The sequence below is a fragment of the Aquarana catesbeiana genome, linkage group LG10 (genome assembly GCF_042186555.1).
Source record: "Aquarana catesbeiana isolate 2022-GZ linkage group LG10, ASM4218655v1, whole genome shotgun sequence".
Taxonomy (NCBI): domain Eukaryota; kingdom Metazoa; phylum Chordata; class Amphibia; order Anura; family Ranidae; genus Aquarana; species Aquarana catesbeiana.
In genome coordinates, this window is record NC_133333.1 from 204,423,935 (window position 1) to 204,443,022 (window position 19,088).

Below are 19,088 nucleotides of genomic sequence, written 5' to 3' on the forward strand. Positions count from 1 at the left end.
CATCAGATCCCCCTTCCCGTGTCCCTAGTGCATTTTTTTCTCTCTGCATTATCCGGCCGTTACACCGCATTTACATAAATATTTAGTTTACAACCCGGATGCCTGGTGACATTTTAATATGTGAAATTACACGGCATCAAATCCAGAAAAGCGTAAAAATTGCTGGAGTGCCAGACAGTGATTCTACTTGGCGGGGACATTAGTTGTAATTCACTGCCGTGTATCTGCTGAAGCAGAGGCGGCAGACAGGCTGCTATCATCTCCAATGATCGCCTCTCGTCAAAATCTGCGCTTGTTAACATGTGATAAACCGCAGGGCTGCCTACAATCGTTATTAAATCTTTTTTCACATTTTATCTTACAGCTGTGACTTCTTTCTGTATCAAACCACCGCGCACCTCCCTATTTTATTTGATCACTTTTTAAAGTGATAAACTGTTAAAGCATTCTGATAAAACAAAACAGAAATCTTTTGATTATCCCTCGCTATATGAAGGTGAATTAAGGACAACATAAATGTTATAAAATGATCAAATAAAACAAAACTTTTTATTTTCCAATGAAATTCGCATTGAGCCCAGCGCATCTGAGTTAAACCATCACACACACACACTGCAGTCATTGAAAAAGCAGATTTACCCTACGTTCACACCTATGCGCTGTTTGGTGCGTTTTGCATTTTGCAGAAATGCAATGCAGTCCATTTAACATGGTTTCCTATAGCTGTAGTTCACATCTGTACATTTTGCAGCGCTGTGTTTTTTGAAAAGGGTCGGGAACCTTTTTTCCTGCAGCCGATTGTGTTTTGCCTGTAATAGACTTCGATAGAGTTGCACCAAAAACACAAGTGTTGCATTTTTTGATGTGTTTTGTGTTTTTTTTCCCTTTAAAAACACTGTATAAAGCTGGTTGCTAAGGAGCGGGCCAGGAAGACAGCCGCCACATCCTTAACAACCGATTAGTCACCCCGCTGACAGCTGAATGTAAAAAAAAAAAGAATTGCCAGCAAAAAAAAAATTGTGAAAAAAAAAAAGGTGTGGGGTCCCTCCCCCAAATCCATACCAGACCCTTATCTGAACATGCAACCCGGCAGGTCAGGAAAGGGAGGGGATAAGCAAGCGCCCCCCTCTCCTGAGCCATACCAGGCCGCATGACTTCAACAAGAGGGGATGTGCTTTGGGGCAGGGGGGCCCTGCCCCCCACCCCCACCCCAAGGTATGTTGTCCCCATGTTTTGCCTCTTTCCCACAACCCTGGGCGGTGGTTGTGGTAGTCTGCGGGCGGGGGTCTTATTTGAATCTGGATCCCCAGATCTCCCCCCCCCCATGTGAATGAGCATCCTACCCATTCACCAAAAAAAGTGTAAAAGTGAATAAAGACAGTACAAGAGTTTTTGACGAGTCCCTTATTAAAAATAAAAAAATATATATTCCCCGATGTAGATTCATCGTCAATCACAATGCCCACTGCCACCGCCGGACCCGAAAAAAGCAATAAAAACCTCTCTGCTCGCAATGAACACAGTCTGCCAGCTCCGCTGTGTGAAATTTTCTAAATAGCTAAGGGGCGGGGTTACCCAGCGACATCATCTGGTGGCACCAGCCCCATCTGTGACCTCATCGACCGGTGCATGCTGGGCTGCCGATGTCACAGGGGCGGTGCCCAAAAGGTGTAGGCCATTTACAAACCAACTGAAACCTGACTGGAACACTCTCAGGACGTTGCTGCAGATCAGTCAATACCACTCCCCTTCACCATCACAGGAGTGAGCTCTCGAACCCTGAGCTTAGAGCTACTACATCAGGGGAAAAAAAGAGCATGTGAGGAGGTTTGACACACCAGAGTGCGCTCCTGTGTTGGTGAAGGTGAACAGTAATGGCTGGGCCTCTCTTAGCAACATCCTAGCAACATCCTGGGTGATTTCAGGCCAGGATTCATGAGGTACATAAATTACCTGCACTTTAGAAAGGGCATTATTTATTTTTTCTTAAAGATGCACAGCTTTTTTTTCTCTACGGACATCCCTTATCTGCATAGGCAGTTTTTGTTTTGTAAAGGTGAACTATTCTTTTAACTTGCCACATAAATTGTATTGCTGTCCATTGGGTTCTAAAATTTACCGAGCTCTACCGGACGGTACACCTAGAATTGTGAGATTACTTTTTCTATTGCTGTTAACCACTTCCGGACCACCCACCATTGTTATACATCGGTATTTTGAAGGAGGATATTGTTGTTATGGCAGCAGCTAGCTGCCATAACACCGGTATCCTTGTCTTCAGTGGGCGGTGGTCTCTATGGCGGATTCGCCACAAGATCACTTTCATCGGTGGCGGGAGAGGCCCACCCCCCCTACCGCCGCTATAAGGTGCCCTCCACCGCTTACCGGCGCCGTCGGCAACGGCAAAGGGCGATCGCGTCTGTCCCCTTGCTGGGTATGGAGACGAGTGAGGGGAAGATGGCCCCCACCCATCTCCATATCACTGTAGGGCCGAAGTGACATCAAAACGTCACTTCCGCCCATAGCTCTTAAAGGCACTTTTTTTTTTTTTTTTTAAATGACAACATTTTTTTTTATTGCATTTTAATGTAAATATGAGATCTGAGGTCTTTTTGACCCCCGATCTCATATTTAAGAGGTCCTGTCATGCTTTTTTCTATTACAAGAGATGTTTACATTCCCTGTAATAAGAATAAAAGTGACACAATTTTTATTTTTTTTTAAAAAACAGTGTAAAAATGTAAAAAAAAAAAAAGGAAAAATAAATAAGAAAAAAAAAAGAATTTAAACACGCCCCGTCCCGACGGGGCACTACCCAGTTTCAGGACATTCTGGTACATTGGCATCCCATTCATTTCAATGAGCAGCCTGAATGCAACACATGTTAAGGAGCAACAAAACGTGCAAATGAGCCCTTGGGGTTAGATAACGGACCAAAGCAGTGATGGGCCATATAGGCAAAGTGATAATACCAGCTTCGAAAAGGTGTCCTAATTTCAGACTGCAGCCACCTACACCTCTCTGAAAACCCCCTTAATACATCTGTAATTTAGGTCTTGTTTACTTTCTTTTTTTTTTTTTTTTGGGTGAGTTAGTGATGTATTTGCACTCAACAAAACGAAGTATCACCGGGAATATGTCCCGTCCATCCACTGGATCAATTACTGACCCTTCTAGAAGTGATTTGTGAGGACGATTCTATCTCCGCTGCAAAGCACTTAATCCCAAAGATAAGGATTTTCAATAGATTTTTTCTTAATGTCAGCAGCAGCCATCAAAGAGGGGTTTACAGACCCCCAGAGAGAGATTATCTGGCTTCGTGAATCGCCCCAACCAACGCTTCTGCAGTCTCTTTTATATGACGTTCGAGAATGGAAAATTCCAGATCCCATTCAAAAAAGAAAATATATTATTTTACTTTGGCTTCTGGACCAAAAAAATTGGAGTCAGGTGGCTGTCAGGTTTGGTGTACTTTGTTATTGGTTATTTTGAATTAATGTTTTACATTATTATTAATATTTGTGCCTCAGAGGTGTGTTTCGCTAGGTGTTGCAATGGTGTCCTGTGCAGGATGAAAAATGTAGTACTACAAAAGCTGAATCATGCACAGGGCAACATAGGCTTGAGTGAAGGTCCTGGTGGATGTTTGGGGGCCCTGCTATAACCTTTATACTCCTACAGTAAGGATGTTGGCATAATTGCTTGAGGCTGTGCACCTGCCTGGCACCCCCAGCCCCCCTTTGCTGGTGGCAGGTTGTTTAGCCAGTTCCTGCTTGGGGCCTACAGTAAATAGAATGTAGGCATATTGGAGACCCTAGCTACACCCCTCTGACTCTCATTTCTTCAGCCAATAGGCCTTATCAGGGAACTCTCACTTCTGCACCACAACTGAGTTGTAGGGGGTCCAGATCCTGTGGTTGCAGGTCAGGTCTGTCAGGGTCATGCCAAATACCAAGCCCAAATAACAAGGTACAAGGTGTGTGGTCCAGACAGGGGACTTTTCACCACCATCAAGCTGGCCGATTCTTATCCTGACCACCACCAGTTTTCCGGCTGTGTCAGTTTCATAAGCAGGTGGGGTTTGCGGTTAGCCCTGTGGAAATACGACATTTCTGAAAGTCACTGATAGCATTGCTGTACTCAGGGGTACAGCAGTGGATTGGGGCGTCAGGGAGCGTGGTGAAGATCCTTGCCTTCAGTACATCCAATGAGTTTGTGTGTTTCTTTTAGCCAGACCACAGGGGCACTTTACACAATGAATGAAAATGAAGAAAAAAAAGTAAAAGAAGATCTCAAGCCACAAATTTGCAACCAAATTCTACAAAGAGGCAATGAAACATTGTGTATACATTGTCTGTACTACGTACAATTAGGCACAGACATTTTTGTTTTCTTTTAGTGTTATTTTAAGAATTTATTAACCTAGGCTGCTTTATTACCATCTAACCAGGGAAGCCGGAATCCATTAAGGGAATGGAGTGCAGCCCAACGCTAATCTCCACCGCCGTAGACAGATCTCCTGCTTGGATGGGTTTGCTTACACAAGTCGTATTCCCAATTCCTAGGATGATACTAGTTGGTGAATTCATAAACCCAGCCAGTCAGCGGGGAGCTCTAATTTAGACAAATGAATGCAATTACACAGCGACTAACAGCTAGCTTGTAATTGCTGATAACCCCATATATGATGCCTCCAGACACCGGAGCAACATACGCTTATAATTAAAGGAATACACCAACTGTAAAATTAGAGGTCTCTTGTTACTTTTACATGTTACGTGTTCTTTTCTGTGTAGACTAGATACTGTATGTGTGTGTGTATAATATATACTATATACTGTATATATATATAATGTAACAGTGCTAGGTCCTGCCACTGTGTGAGGGTAGACACACACAATTCACACTAATGCAGTATAACAAAGCCCCAGAGTATTGTTTATGAGTGGAGAAAACTGGCTTGTCAGTGTTATCTGGGTTTTGTAATCCCAGATCAGGGTCTGGAGCTTGAAGGCTTCAAAGTGTCTTGGGTGGGACGAAGCCTTCAATCTTGTATCCTGGTCTTACCGGAGACCTGTAGGTTGGGTGAGTGTGAGAGGTGTACATGCTCCTTATAAGCAAGGCCTGAATATAGCTCAGCAGTCCTGTCAGGGGACATGTGTAGACAGGTGCAGTCTATTTTCTCCAATGCATGTGCCATTTATCCACAGTGGCAATGCAGGTGGAGGAGGAAGTTGAGAGGAACTTAGCTCCTCTATGGGTTCCCTGGTCACAGAGAGGCATCTGGTTGGATGCCGGCACCCATTGTGACTTTGGCGGCCATCTTGGGTCAGGCAAAGTCTATTTAAGACCCTGGCTCCTGGGTATGGCGTGCATTTCACATGTGGCTAGAGTAGGGACAGGTCACCCATCTGTCAAGGACAGTGCTTGGCATCAGGAAGATGTTCCAGACAAGTAGGGGAAGTGCAGGGACAAGCCATCCTACCTGGAAGCCTCCCTGCTTGGGTATGGACTGGCCAGGCCGCATTCTGCCCTTGAGACACACTGTCGGCACACCTGAGATCTTCTGCTACTACTCATCGCTGTTACATCCTGTGAGTGCTCCAGTCGGGTTGCCTTCCTCCCAGGCTTGTTGTGCATTGCTGAACTTCAATTTTTTTACAGTTCTGTTTTCTGCTGCAGCACCAGCACCCACATATGTGTGATCCGGCCAGAAGACAGGTGTGCTTCCATTAAGAGAGGTGATACTCGAGAGACTGCACTCCATGTTGGAGAGATTCCTCACTCCCAGAACTGAGAAACTCTGGACAGTTGAGCGGGTCTGAGAGATGGGGAGAGCTGAGGCGAATACACAAATCCAGGGGATGGAGAGAATCCAGGGTGACAGGAGATCCCCCATCTAGGAGGCCAGGAGTGGGCCTGTGCAACAAGGTGCTGTAACTAAAGGCTGAGTGAGCTATGGGTGCTAACGGGGTCTGAATGATCCTGATAAGAGCAAGACCAACTTTGATCTGCTCTCCACTATGGTATCCCAGAAGCGAGGACCACACTTCCGGTTTACACAAATGTCAATGGTGCCATTTAAAAAAAAAAAAGAACTCGAAAACACCAATCTTGGTGTTTTGAATGCTTTCAAGGGCACAGGAGGGATTTGCCCAGATCTCTTCATAAAGAGTACTTGTCACATGCCTAATGCTGTCACAAGGATGTTTACATTCCTTGTGACAGTAATAAAAGTGATAAAAAAAGCAACAGCGTAAAAAAATAAAATAAAAAATATTAATAAAAAACTGAAACTGCCCTCGTCCCCCCGTTCTCGCGTGCAAAGACGAACCCTTGTGTTGGTACCACACATGCCAAAACAGCGATCGTCCCACACATGTGAGGTATCATCACGAATGTTAGATCATGGACAGTAATCTAGCACTAGGCCTCTTCTGTAAATCTAATGCCCCGTACACACGGTCGGATTTTCCGACGGAAAATGTGTGATAGGACCTTGTTGTCGGAAATTCCGACCGTGTGTAGGCTCCATCACACATTTTCCATCGGATTTTCCGACACACAAAGTTTGAGAGCAGGATATAAAATTTTCCGACAACAAAATCTGTTGTCGGAAATTCCGATCGTGTGTACACAAATCCGACGGAGAAAGTGCCACGCATGCCCAGAATAAATAAAGAGATGAAAGCTATTGGCCACTGCCCCATTTATAGTCCCGATGTACGTGTTTTACGTCACCGCGTTCAGAACGATCGGATTTTCCGACAACTTTGTGTGACCGTGTGTATGCAAGACAAGTTTGAGCCAAAATCCATCTGAAAAAATCCTAGGATTTTGTTGTCGGAATGTCCGAACAAAGTCCGACCGTGTGTACGGGGCATAAAGTTGTAACCTGTAAAGGCTTTGTAAACGTCGCCTATGGATACTAAAATGTACTTTTGTTTGTTGCCGTTGCTTGGGCATGCCCAATTTTAAAGCGTAACATATTTGGTATCTGTTTACTCAGTGTAACATCAACTTTTATATTTTAAAAAATTGGGTTATGTATTGTGTTTTTTTGCATTACAATTCAGGAAAGTGTATTTTTTCCCAAAAAACTGCATTTGAAAAACCGCTGCGCAAATAATGTGTGACCTAAAAAATTGCTAAGCCCACCAATTTATTTTCTAAGGTCTCTGCTTTAAAAAAAATATATATAAAATGTTTTGGGGTTCTAAGTAATTTTCTAGCAAAAAATACTGATTGCTACATGTGAACAAAAAGTGCCAGAAAGGGCCTGGTCTGGAAGTGTTTCCGTTGTAGGCCAAACCATAAGAATGAATTGGATTCCTTTCATGCTGCCTTTTTTGTAACTTAAGGCACACAATATTAGAATACCCACATAAAAGTCTGGGACTTTGCAGGTGGTCGGGTGGATATCTGCAAGGGGTGAAACTCTCTCTTTAATCCTCACGTCTGTATTTCCAGCGAGAGCTTTTGAAGCTGAGCCCAGCGGCCTTTTGAAGGAAGATTTAAGCCTCCTTGAGCCCACTCATTCCACCCATGTGGAGATGTCCTCCAGTGCCTCTTCAGCCACCCGGCCTCCATCAAGCACAGCCGAGACCATGTTTATTAACGAGCAGCCCACAGCCATGGTGGAAGCCCCTCGTCGTGCCAAGGTAAGAATAATTTCTTTAAGTCTTGATTAATAATTGCACTTCATTTTCCAGGTTTGCTAATATCACTGTGATCTAGCATGGCCGGCACATCGTTGCTCGGTGCGGCGCAGGGTCCCTTCGACTCCATCGTGGGCTCATTAAGTATATTCTGGCAGACATGATAAGCTAGTGGAAAGAAGGCGGATTAATATTGAAAAAGTTTCTCCAGGCAAAATCAGTGTGGAGCTGATGTCTCGGATATATAATAAAGGTCTTTTGTTCTTATCGGTGGATGGTGAGGCTCGGGACGCAGCATGCAATCTCCCACAATGCCATCTGCCTCAAAAGAGAACTAAAATATTTAGCAGAACAATTGTGACTTATTCAACGGGAAGGAAAAATGTTTTTGAATGTGCAGCCAAGAGGCAGAATAACGGAGACCTACAGCTAATTATATTAATTCAGGGTTTCTATCATTTCTTGTTTGTTTGTTTAGTTCTAGGACCCCCTCTCTCCTATAATAAAAAATGAAATGTGGCCAAGCAGTACCCCTTTACATTATACAGCATTGTACCTTGTCACTTCCTCCAGGTTGAAGGACGGTCAGCATCATTCAGTCTGCTTCTTATGTGCTGAGCCCTGCTCTGCGGAGGGAGAGGGGAGTCACTGATGCCCTGTGGGGGAAGAAGGGGGCACTGGTGCTTGGGGAGGTTAAGGCAGGGGGCATTTGTGTTCAGTAGGGGTCTATGATGTCAGTAAAGGGACATTGGTGTCAGTGGTTGCCATCTGTGTCAGTGGGGGTCATTGGTGTTAGCGGGGAATCATTGGTGTCAGGGGGGGACTTTGGCGTCAGTAGGGGTCATTCGTATTAGTAGGGGTCATTGTGCTAGTGGGGAACATTGAGGTTCAGCTGGGGTTTTTGTTGTCAGTAAAAATTCTGAATGGACCCTCTGCATGCTGCTATACACCCTTTCCAACAAACTATGCAATGAAAAACAGGGATTTTTAGTGCACACATATTGCAATACATGTTTAAGCTGGCCAGCTGCGTCAAAGTAATCCCTCTTATAGCAAGGCCCACACTGCTCTGCCACTGCAAATGCTAAGTGGACACCATGCCAACATGGGGCATAAAGTCACAAGGTGGGGGAGAGCTACTAGGTTCAGGTCTGGTCATTGACTTGCATTTATTTCTTGTTGTGACAGTAAGGAATATTGGTGTATGTGGGGGTCATTTGCAGTGGCTGCTGGTGCTCAACATTTGGGGGGGGGGGGGGGTGGCAAACAAACCCCCCCTCACTCGCACTGATGCCAACACCACCATACCCCCAACCCCCCCCACGGGTCCGGAAGCCACGATCAGAGGCCTTACCGTAAGGAGGCAGATGGGATCCAAGCCGAGCCAAGATGAAGAGATGAGCTTGACGAGGGAAGAGGGCTTCTCCTCCCTGCTGAACAAGTGGGTCCTGAGACTCCCTGGCCAATCAGGTCTCAGGATCAGCTTCCTGATTGGCCGGGAGGAGAATCAGGAAGACAATAGCGAATATTAATTCACTATTGTCACCTAAATGGGTGGGCTCAGGGCGCAGTGCTCTGCACCCCGGCCAAGCCCACCCTTTTTTTTAAGCCAATTAGAGCCTCTGGCTCTAATTATGTTGGAATCCTTGCGTCCGGCGCCTACATGTAGATTAGGGTCCGGATGCATGGATTGGGGGGTGTTGCCCCTGCGCCTCTAATGGACGGACTGCCACTGGTCATTTGTATCAGTAGGGGTCATTGATGCCAGTGGGGAACATTGGGATCTAGTGGGAGACAATGGTGTCAGCAGGGATTATTAGCATTTAGTGGGTGTCATTTTTGCCAAGGGGGGGACATTGGTGTCAGTGGAGGTCACTGGAATCAGTAGGGATCATTGGTGTCATTGGAGAACATTGGTTTACAGTTGGATTCACTGATGTCAGTGAAGGATATTGGTTTTCAGTGGGTGGACATTGGACTCTGACATTGAACTCTGCATCCTGTATAGCTGCCTCCCTCTGACGGAACTATAGTACGGGAGATCACATTGCCTGACAGAGCAGCAAAGAAGCCAAAGATGGGTGCAGGAGTGAACATTCCAGTACCCCGCCAGCAGCAGGTCACAGCTCAGATCCACAAGATGTTGGGATTTTGTTAAAATCCTGGGACAGTCCAGCAAAATCCAGGACAGTCCAGCGGAATCCAGAACAGTCCAGCAGAATCTGGAAAAGTCCAGCGGTATCCGGGTCAGTCCAACAGAATCTGGGACAGTCCAGCAGAATACGGGACTGTTCTGAGACATGGTTCAAGCCACACCTGTGTTCTAAGGTGTCACATTTCCATTTCTGGTGGTATAAATTAGCACTGTGCTGCCCAAATGTATGGCATGCAGCTGTGTCTGTGCCATGGTCTTCTAGAAGCTCATAAACATTACAGCTCACACACACACACAGTCCATAGAATTATTGTTTCAGTCCCTGACATTGAGTTTCATTTGATGCTTTGCAGTCCGGGAAGAAAGGAGGGGAGGTGATGCCAACCCTGGATATGACCCTGTTTGACTGGACGGATTATGAAGATTTGAAGCCAGACACCTGGCCGTCACCAAAAAAAGGTAATTAAAGGGGCAGAGAGAGGAGGAGGGGAAACATGGGCGGTAATTACCTCTAGACTAGCAGTGATGGAAATTGACTCCTCCTGTCTATTGCTTGCCATATAAATATTAATCTTCCTTTTCAATGTCTCATCTTTTTTAATATTTAATCAAACTAACAAATCCTGAAAGTTGAACTCCATGATAAGCAAACATTGTCTAAAAACAAAAGTTTTGTGTATTCCTATTGAATCTTGGTGTAATTTGTGTATTTCTTCCAGATCTGTGTATAAATCCATTGTGAGACTATCCCTCTGTGCAGGAACTTCCTGTAATAAAGACTGGTCACTACTACTCTCTCCTTGTGCAGGGTGACTGGTCTTGTCTCCGCCAAATGCTTGGAGATGGAGAAAAGTGCTGTCTGCTTACTAGCTGCGTGGTTGGGTGGCCGTGGGGGGGGGGTTAAAAATGGAAGTGAGAACTTCGCTAATTATGCAATCATGTGTCTAAAGTTTAAAAAAATAGTTCCACATCCTTGTATATTGTTATTTAAAGAGGGAAAAAAGAAAAATATGACTTTTGAGGCACAACATATGTCTAAAAACTGAATTTATTTAGCCTCAAATAGTCAAAAAAAAGATTTTTTGTATATATCCATACAATCTATCATAGAATATTTTAATGTAATACAATTATAAAAACACCAGTGTGATACAGCAATAGATTATGTCAGAACAAAATGAATTATTTGTGGTCAGACGCGTTTCACAGACTTGATCCACTACTTCAGGAGCCATTAGGGTGCTTATTCGCGCAATAATCCTAAAATGTATTAACAGGATGGTAAATTTTGTATCATTTTGTCAGTTTCTGTTATTATTGCGCAAATAAGCACTCTAACTTCTCCTGAAGATGTGAATCAAGTCCATTAAACACATCGGTCCACAAGGAATTAAAACTGGTGTTTTTATATTTCTATTACATTTGAACATTCATTGATAGATTGTATGGATATATACAAAAAATCCTTTTTATACTTATTTGACTTTTTATGACTATTAGACTATTTGTTTGCTTTTAGATATATGTTCTGCCTCAAAAGTCCCATTTTTCTTTTTTCCCTCTTTATATCCAATCATGTGAATATCAAATCCATGTTTACTTACCTCATACGCACATGATTGGATAGTTAAAGTATATATTTATTGTGTAAATAATCTCAACTACTTTAGTAAATCGCTCTCATCAGCTCAAGATCTTGCAGCCAATGATGGTTCGGGTTAAAGTAGTCAGATCAATGAAAGCTGATCTCTAATTGGTTGATGCACAGCATGCTACTAATGTGTATACAGTATATGCAATGCATAATTTCTGACTGTTACATTGTTTAACAGGTAAACAAAGAGAAAAGCTGAATGCCACTGCAGTGGCTGAGGAAGAGCCATGTGATCACCATCTAGACTGTCTCCCAGGTAAAGCGCACTCCTTCATTGTCCTACATTGTTATAAGATAATGGGGTTGATTTACTAAAGGCAAATAGACTGAAGCTTTACTAAGTTGAGGCACAAAAGTGCACAATTTGCAAATAATAGCCAATCACATGCAAGAAAAAAAACAAAAACACATTTTTGCTTGCACATGATTGGATGATGGAAGTCAGCAGAGCTCTCCCTCATTTACTAAGCTCTGGAGCAATTGCACTTGCAGAATGCACAGTGTCTCTGCCTTTAGTAAATCAACCCCAATGTCTGTTCCTCCACACAGGAGTCATTAATGAACAGATCCAACATCTCACATAATGCCGTGTATGTGTCCTGTTTAGCTATGACATGCCTATAGAAAGCACTGGCCACACAAAGGTTCCATATGAGCACCTGACAATTCTCTGAAAGGACTGTTTTTATTCTTATTTTTTAATTTATTTATTACAGGTTTTATAAAACCGCTTTGGATTTAAATCATGTAGTTGGTTTAGATACGAACAATCATTAATAAAGTTGAATCTGCTTGTATTCTTCCTTTTCCCCCTCATCAACATGCTAATGACATTATTTTTTTACATCCGGCGCCTGCATGTAGTTAATTTTTTTTTCAGAAATGCAGGCACTTGAATGGGCTGCCATGCCCACGCAAACGCGACGCGCAAAAATGCTAAGGTGTGGACCTAGCATTATACTAATTGTAAAAAGCAGCGATTTAGAAATTGGATGAACAGTTTAGCACTGGGAAACCCTTTTATAAAGATAAAAAGTGCATTTTATATACATCTATATAGATCAGGCCAAAATGAGGGACAAATGAGGAGGAAATAGGGACAGAGGGACATTGCTCCAAATCAGGGACAGTCCCTCGAAATCAGGGACAGTTGGGAGCTATGCATAAATGTGTTGTCTTTTGTTTCAGCTTTTGGCAATAATCACATGGCTACTGGCAGGGGCATTGCTAGGGGGTGGCTTTTGGGGCTATAGCCCCGAATCTGGTGCCAATAGCCCAGAGTCTCTGCAGGGGTCCCCAAAGGGGAGGGGAGGCTCTCTGGGGACCCTTATGTAAGTGGGGGGCTCTCTGGGGACCCTGATGCAAGTGAGAGGCTCTCTGGGGACCCTGATTTTAAGGCAGAGGCTCTCTAAGGACCCAAATTTAAGGGGGAGGCTCTCTGGGGACCCTAATGTAAGGGTGGGCCCTCTGGGTACCCTGATGAAAGGGGGAGGCTCTCTGAGGACTCTGATGTAAGGAGGAGGCTCTCTGGGGACCCTGATGTAAGGGGGGCTCTCTGGGGATCCTGATGTAAATGGGGGCTCTCTGGGGACCCTGATGTAAAGGAGGGCTCTCTGGGGACCCTGATGTAAGTGGGGGGCTCTCTGGGGATATATATACACACACGTATATTATTGTATACATGTGTATGCCCACCCAAGTGCATGACTTTCTTTACTACGCTGCTATGGGCTCTAGCCCCAGATCTTTTGTAGACCTAGCAACGCCCCTGGCTACTGGCAATAACTACATAGCTACTGGCAATAATCACATGCTAAAAATCTGACATGGTGGTTGTACCCAAGTTGATTGATGGATCAACATGGGTACCATCAGCCTTCCATAGATGGATCAAATATCAGCCAGTCCCTGCTGAACAAGATTCGATCCATCTATGGCAGCCTTTAGATTTTTGTTTAAACATTTGTAGAAAAAAAAAAAGTTTGTCAGAACTTTCTTTCTTGAGTCAACTAATTTCATCAAAAACCCTTAAAATTTCATCCAGATCTGCTATTGAAATGGAATCCCAGACTGGTTTCGTCATTATAATACGTGCAATATTTTCAATAGGAAAATCGCATTCACGGTAATTAATACCTACCTTCTAAATGTTCTTGCCACTACAGGGAAAAACAATTGTCGAACGGACCCCAGTAACCATTAGGGAATTTAACAAATGTTTAAAAATATGAACATTTCTGCTGGTGTATTTCCAACTTTAGGCATTGTAGAGTGAACTGTCAGTGTTCGCAGTCTGTGCTGTACACATATTGAACTGACAGCGATTGTCACTATTATTTCCAGGATCGTGCTGTGATTTGCGGGAACACCTCTGCAAACCGCACAACCGCGGCCTCAACAACAAGTGCTACGATGACTGCATGTGCACGGAAGGTAAGTCAGGCTCTCCAGGGTCACCTTAGTCCCATTTTGCTGTCTGAAATCAATTGACTTCATTTCTCCCAGTTCCATTTAAAATCATTCTTCTCTACTCTTCATAATTAATCACTGCGTGGTGTCCTCGCCCTGCCCACTTCTGCTGTTTTCAGTGGATGCCAGTGTACAGAACCAACATCATAACTGGACTAGATATAGAGAAATAATGCGCTTAGTGTATAAAGTGAATTCATTAAAAATAGATGATTAAATTGACAGCAGCACTCTCACAGTACACAGCAACATCCAAATGATAAAAAAACGTGATGCGCTGTCTTGTGAAATACAATTGAATATATAAATCAAAAATAAAATAAAATAAAAATCACTGAGCTCAGTGTACAGTGCGGACAGGCAGGTAAGGGAACTTTAATGCAGAAGAGTCATGATAAGTCTCTTCTGCATTAAAAATCCTGCCTGTCCACAATTTCCCTTAAGGGAAGGTGACCCCCTGACATGCCACATTTGGCATGTCATTTTCTGGGGGGGGGGTGGGGTGGAAACGGGTTTCAGCTCCCACTTCCTCCTGGCGCACCCGCGGCACCAGAAGTAAGATCACCTCTCCCCCCACGTCACAAGTCACAGATGATTGCCCGGCCAGTCACAGCGCGCAGCGCGGCTCGCGCGTGCGCAGTGCGTGCCCAGCTGTGAAGCTACAGCCGAGCACCCACAGTGACAATGCCGCTGCCGCAGAGAGGAGGGAGGAGATGAGAGCGGGGCTTCGATCCCCCACATCGCAGGCTCCCTGGACAGGTAAGTGTCCGCTTATTAAAAGTCAGCAGCTGCAGTATTTGTAACTGCTGACTTTTAATTTTTTTTTTTTTAATTGGAACTCCGCTTAACCGCTTGCGGACCAGCCGCCGCAGTTTTACCGCAGCAGGTTGGCTCCGCTGCACGAAATCACGTTATTGTATGTGATCTCGCGAGGTCCAGATAGCAGGCAGGCGCGTGCCCGCCGCGAGCTCCGTGAGTCCGCCCGCGGGTCCCGCAGAATCGATGTCCGCGGGGATACCCGCAATGGTCAAACGGAGAGGAAGAACGGGGAAGTGCTGATATAAACAAGCATTTCCCCGTTCTGCCTAGTGACAGGACACTGATCACAGCTCCCTGTAATCGGGAGCGGTGATCAGTGTCATGTCACACACAGCCCCTCCCCCCCACAGTTAGAATCACTCCCTAGGACACACTTAACCCCTACAGCGCCACCTCCTGGTTAACCCCTTTAACCCCTTCACTGCCAGTCACAGTTACACAGTAATCAGTGCATTTTTAATCGTACTGATCGCTGTATAAATGTGAATGGTCCCAAAATAGCGGCAAAAGTGTCCGATGTGTCCGCCATAATGTCGCAGTCACGATAAAAATCGCTGATCGCCGCCATTACTAGTGAAAAAAAAAAAAATTATTAATAAAAATGCCATAAAACTATCCCCTATTTTGTAGACGCTATAACTTTTGCGCAAACCAATCAATAAGCGCTTATTGCGATTTTTTTACCAAAAATATGTAGAAGAATACGTATCGGCCTAAACTATGGAAAAAAAAAATTTTATATATATTTTTTGGGGATATTTATTATAGCAAAAAGTAAAAAATATTGCTTTATTTTCAAAATTGTCGCTCATTTTTGTTAATAGCGCAAAAAAAAAAAAAAAAAAGCTGAGAAGATCAAATACCACTGAAAGAAAGCTCTAACTGTGGGGAAAAAAGGACGTCAATTTTGTTTGGGAGCCACGTCGCACGACCACACAATTGTCAGTTAAAGCGACGCAGTGCCGAATCGCAAAAAGTGCTCTGGTCTTTGGCCAGCCAAATGGGCTCAGTGTTTTAAGTGGTTAAAGGGCTAGTTTACACTTGCTTCAAAACAAGGCTTTCGGACAGGCCTTGTTAAAGCTCTCTGAATGCCAGTCAAAGCCCCTGTCACCAAATAAAATGGTTAGCTTACAGTCCTGTTTACACCTTGCCTTTGCTTGGTGCTGTGATGAGGCTTTGGTGGGGCTTTGATGAGGCTTCGGTGGAGCTTTGATGAGGCTTCGGTGGGGCTTCAATGAGGCTTCAGTGGGGCTTTGATGAGGTTTCGGTGGGGCTTTGATGAGCCTTTGGTGTGGCTTCGATAAGGCTTTGGTGGGGCTTCAGTGGGGCTTCAGTGGGGCTTCAAGCGAGCTCTGCCATAGACTTCAATGGAGGCTTTGAAGACACTCTGAAGCACCACTAAAGCTGGGGTATAATTTTTGAAGTGAAGCCGAAGCAAAGCAAAAGCAAGCTGTAAACAGGACTATAAGCTAACCATTTTATTTAGTGACAGGAGGTTTGACTAGCGTTCAGAGAGCTTTAACAAACCTTGTTTTGAAGCAAGTGTAAACTAGCCGTTAATGTGTGTTGAAGCCAAAGCAAGTGTAAATGAGCCCTAGCAGTCTATTGCAAACTACTTTTATTTCCCTTGATTGCATCACAATGTAACATCAAAAGAGGAATAAAAGCCTCCTGAAGTAAAACCTATACGTTCACTTTGAGCTTTTGCCAGTCCACTACATTACATAAAAATCACACTAATGTGATATCATTTTAATTGGCGGAATTTGTTGATTAACCGCATACCGACCACCGCACACACATATATACGTCAGCAGAATGGCACAGGCATGCAAACGGGCATACAGGTATGTCCCTTTAAACTTGGCGCCTTTCGGGCGCGCTGCACGCCGAGGGAGCGTGACCGCGGGTCCCGGGAACCGCGATTTTAGTGTGGAGAGATAGAACGTAGAGATGCCTATGTAAACAAGGCATTTCCCCATTCTACCTTGTGTCATGACAGAGATCTACTGCTGCCTGTCATTGGGAGCAGTGATTGCTGTCATGTCCTAGGTAGCCCCTCCCCCCTACAGTTAGAATCACACCCTAGAACACACTTAACCCCTTGATTGCCCCTTAGTGTTTTACCCCTTCCCTGCCAGTGTCATTTACACAGTAATCAGTGCATTTTTATAGCACTGATCGCTGTATAAATGACAATGGTCCCAAAATAGTCAACAGTGTCCGATGTGTCCCCCATAATGTCACAGTCATGATAAAAAATTGCAGATTGCCGCCATTACTAATAAAAAAAAATTAATAATAAAAATGCCACAAAACTATCCCCTATTTTGTAGGTGCTATAACTTTTGCGCAAACCAATCAAAATACTCTAATTGCGATTTTTTTTTTTACCAAAAATATGTAGAAGAATACATATCGGCCTAAACTGAGAAAACATTTTTTTTATATATTTTTGAGGGATATTTATTATAGCAAATAGTAAAAAATATTGCTTTTTTTTTTTAAAATCAAAATTGGCGCTCTTTTTTTTGTTTATAGTGCAAAAAATAAAAACCTCAGAGGTGATCGTCAATTTTGTGTGGGTACAATGTTGCACGACCGCGCAATTTTCAGTTAAAGGGACGCAGTGCCGAATCGCAAGAAGTACTCTGATCAGGAAGGGGGTAAAATCTTCTGGGGCTGAAGCGGGTTAATCATAGCGTTATGGGGACTGTCATTATTGAGCTCCTTTTGTAAATTCTAGTTGCTTGACTGTTGTTGTGTTTAAATATAGACGAGGGTGCGCAAATTAGGTAATTGTTGGAAAACAATTACAGAATTGTATTTTTTTTTTATTTTGACTATTTTTTTCCAATAACACCCAAGGAAATAAAAATATATGTATTTAACCTGGCTACCAAATTAAAGCCCTATTTGTCCTAAAAAAAAAAATAATTTAAAAAGATCTATATGTTAGGGTAGGTTACGTTAAAAGGTTTAATGTGCAGAACTGAGACATCCCCAATGCGAAAAAAAAAATGCTCTGAATCCAGAGGATACAAATAAGAATACTCCTGCTGGGCTCTCTTTGTGAATGGATCTCTCTAGTACTGAAGCAGTCTGGATAGTCGGTGTAGTAGAAGTGGCTTGCATCAGTTCTGTGTAGGTTTCCAATGTGGTCTGTTGTACACGTGTGTATTGTGTCAGGAAGCGTTTCCCAATAACGGACACACTATTTCCACATAGATCATTATGGTAAAGTGTCACGAGCCAGCAGTGAATGACAGTGACCCTTATTTGTTAAAGGGGCTCTCAACCTTCATCAGGAACAAAGAGAACCTCTCCACTTGGTGCGCCATCACAATGTGAAGCTCTGCCAATCAGGAGGACTGTCTTCTGTATGGTGTTGGCTATATACTCCCATGAATAAAATGAATATAACTTCATCAAGATTGTTTTTACGACCTTTTATTTTATTGGGAAATAAAACAAGATCCCCAGGTGGCGGACTTTTAAGGCACAAAATGGTAAAAAGGTATATTCTAATATGAAAAGTATTTATTGAAATCTGAAAAATACACAACATTTAATAAAAAAACATGTTGAGAATAAACATTCCAGTGTTGTCATATAAATCAGAATACATATAACGGACTAGTGTTTCCTGTACCCAACGCGTTTCAGAGTAAAAATGTAATCCTCCTTCTTCAGGGGTATAGTTTAAACAAGAACCTCAGATTGCTTGAGCCACAGAGTTCAATATACAGGCATACCTCATTTCTTTAAACTTGTACACATTTTTTAATACCTTACATTCATTAATTCATGACTGTAGGATAACAGATGTAATTAACATGCCCTTCTGCCACCACTAAAAACCCTTACCCCAATAATTCAGACCACACCGATATTGGAGTATAAAAGGCCGTAGCAGCCTATTTTATTTAAACAAATATACCTTAGAATATCAACACTATGGATATAAAACATATCCAACATAAAACAGCAAAACAACAACATCTGTTAAACAACCTGTCTAATTTCTCAAGCGTTGGTCTGAGCAATATCTTCATAATCATCAGTGTCCAATAACAAAAACTTACCCTGCGGTCCCATCAAATTTGTCACATAGGCCTCAAGCCGACAAGCTGGCTCAGAGACTACCAATGACCGCAGAGCCCCTTTATCACTTCCCGGTTAACCTCCATTAACCGGGAACCACCATCATGAGCCATATCAACGCTGGCTCCCAAAAAAACTCTTACTTTTTGCCATCTTTTTTCTCTTGCCCAGACCAACGCCCGCCCCTGCCACGACGTATCTGCGACCATCACCTGTAGAAGAAACAATA

The 19,088-nt window shown here is 43.5% G+C and overlaps 1 protein-coding gene across 1 annotated transcript in view; it reads left to right on the forward strand.

Annotated features, from left to right (window-relative positions):
• The window catches only part of DRAXIN (dorsal inhibitory axon guidance protein), a 114,947-nt gene that overhangs the window by 80,242 nt on the left and 15,617 nt on the right, over positions 1-19,088 (forward strand). Inside the window, exons 3-6 of the mRNA XM_073603168.1 lie at positions 7,471-7,661; positions 10,167-10,272; positions 11,646-11,723; positions 13,811-13,900. Of these exons, the coding sequence (XP_073459269.1) occupies positions 7,471-7,661; positions 10,167-10,272; positions 11,646-11,723; positions 13,811-13,900 (465 nt within the window). The remainder of the gene's footprint in view (positions 1-7,470; positions 7,662-10,166; positions 10,273-11,645; positions 11,724-13,810; positions 13,901-19,088) is intronic.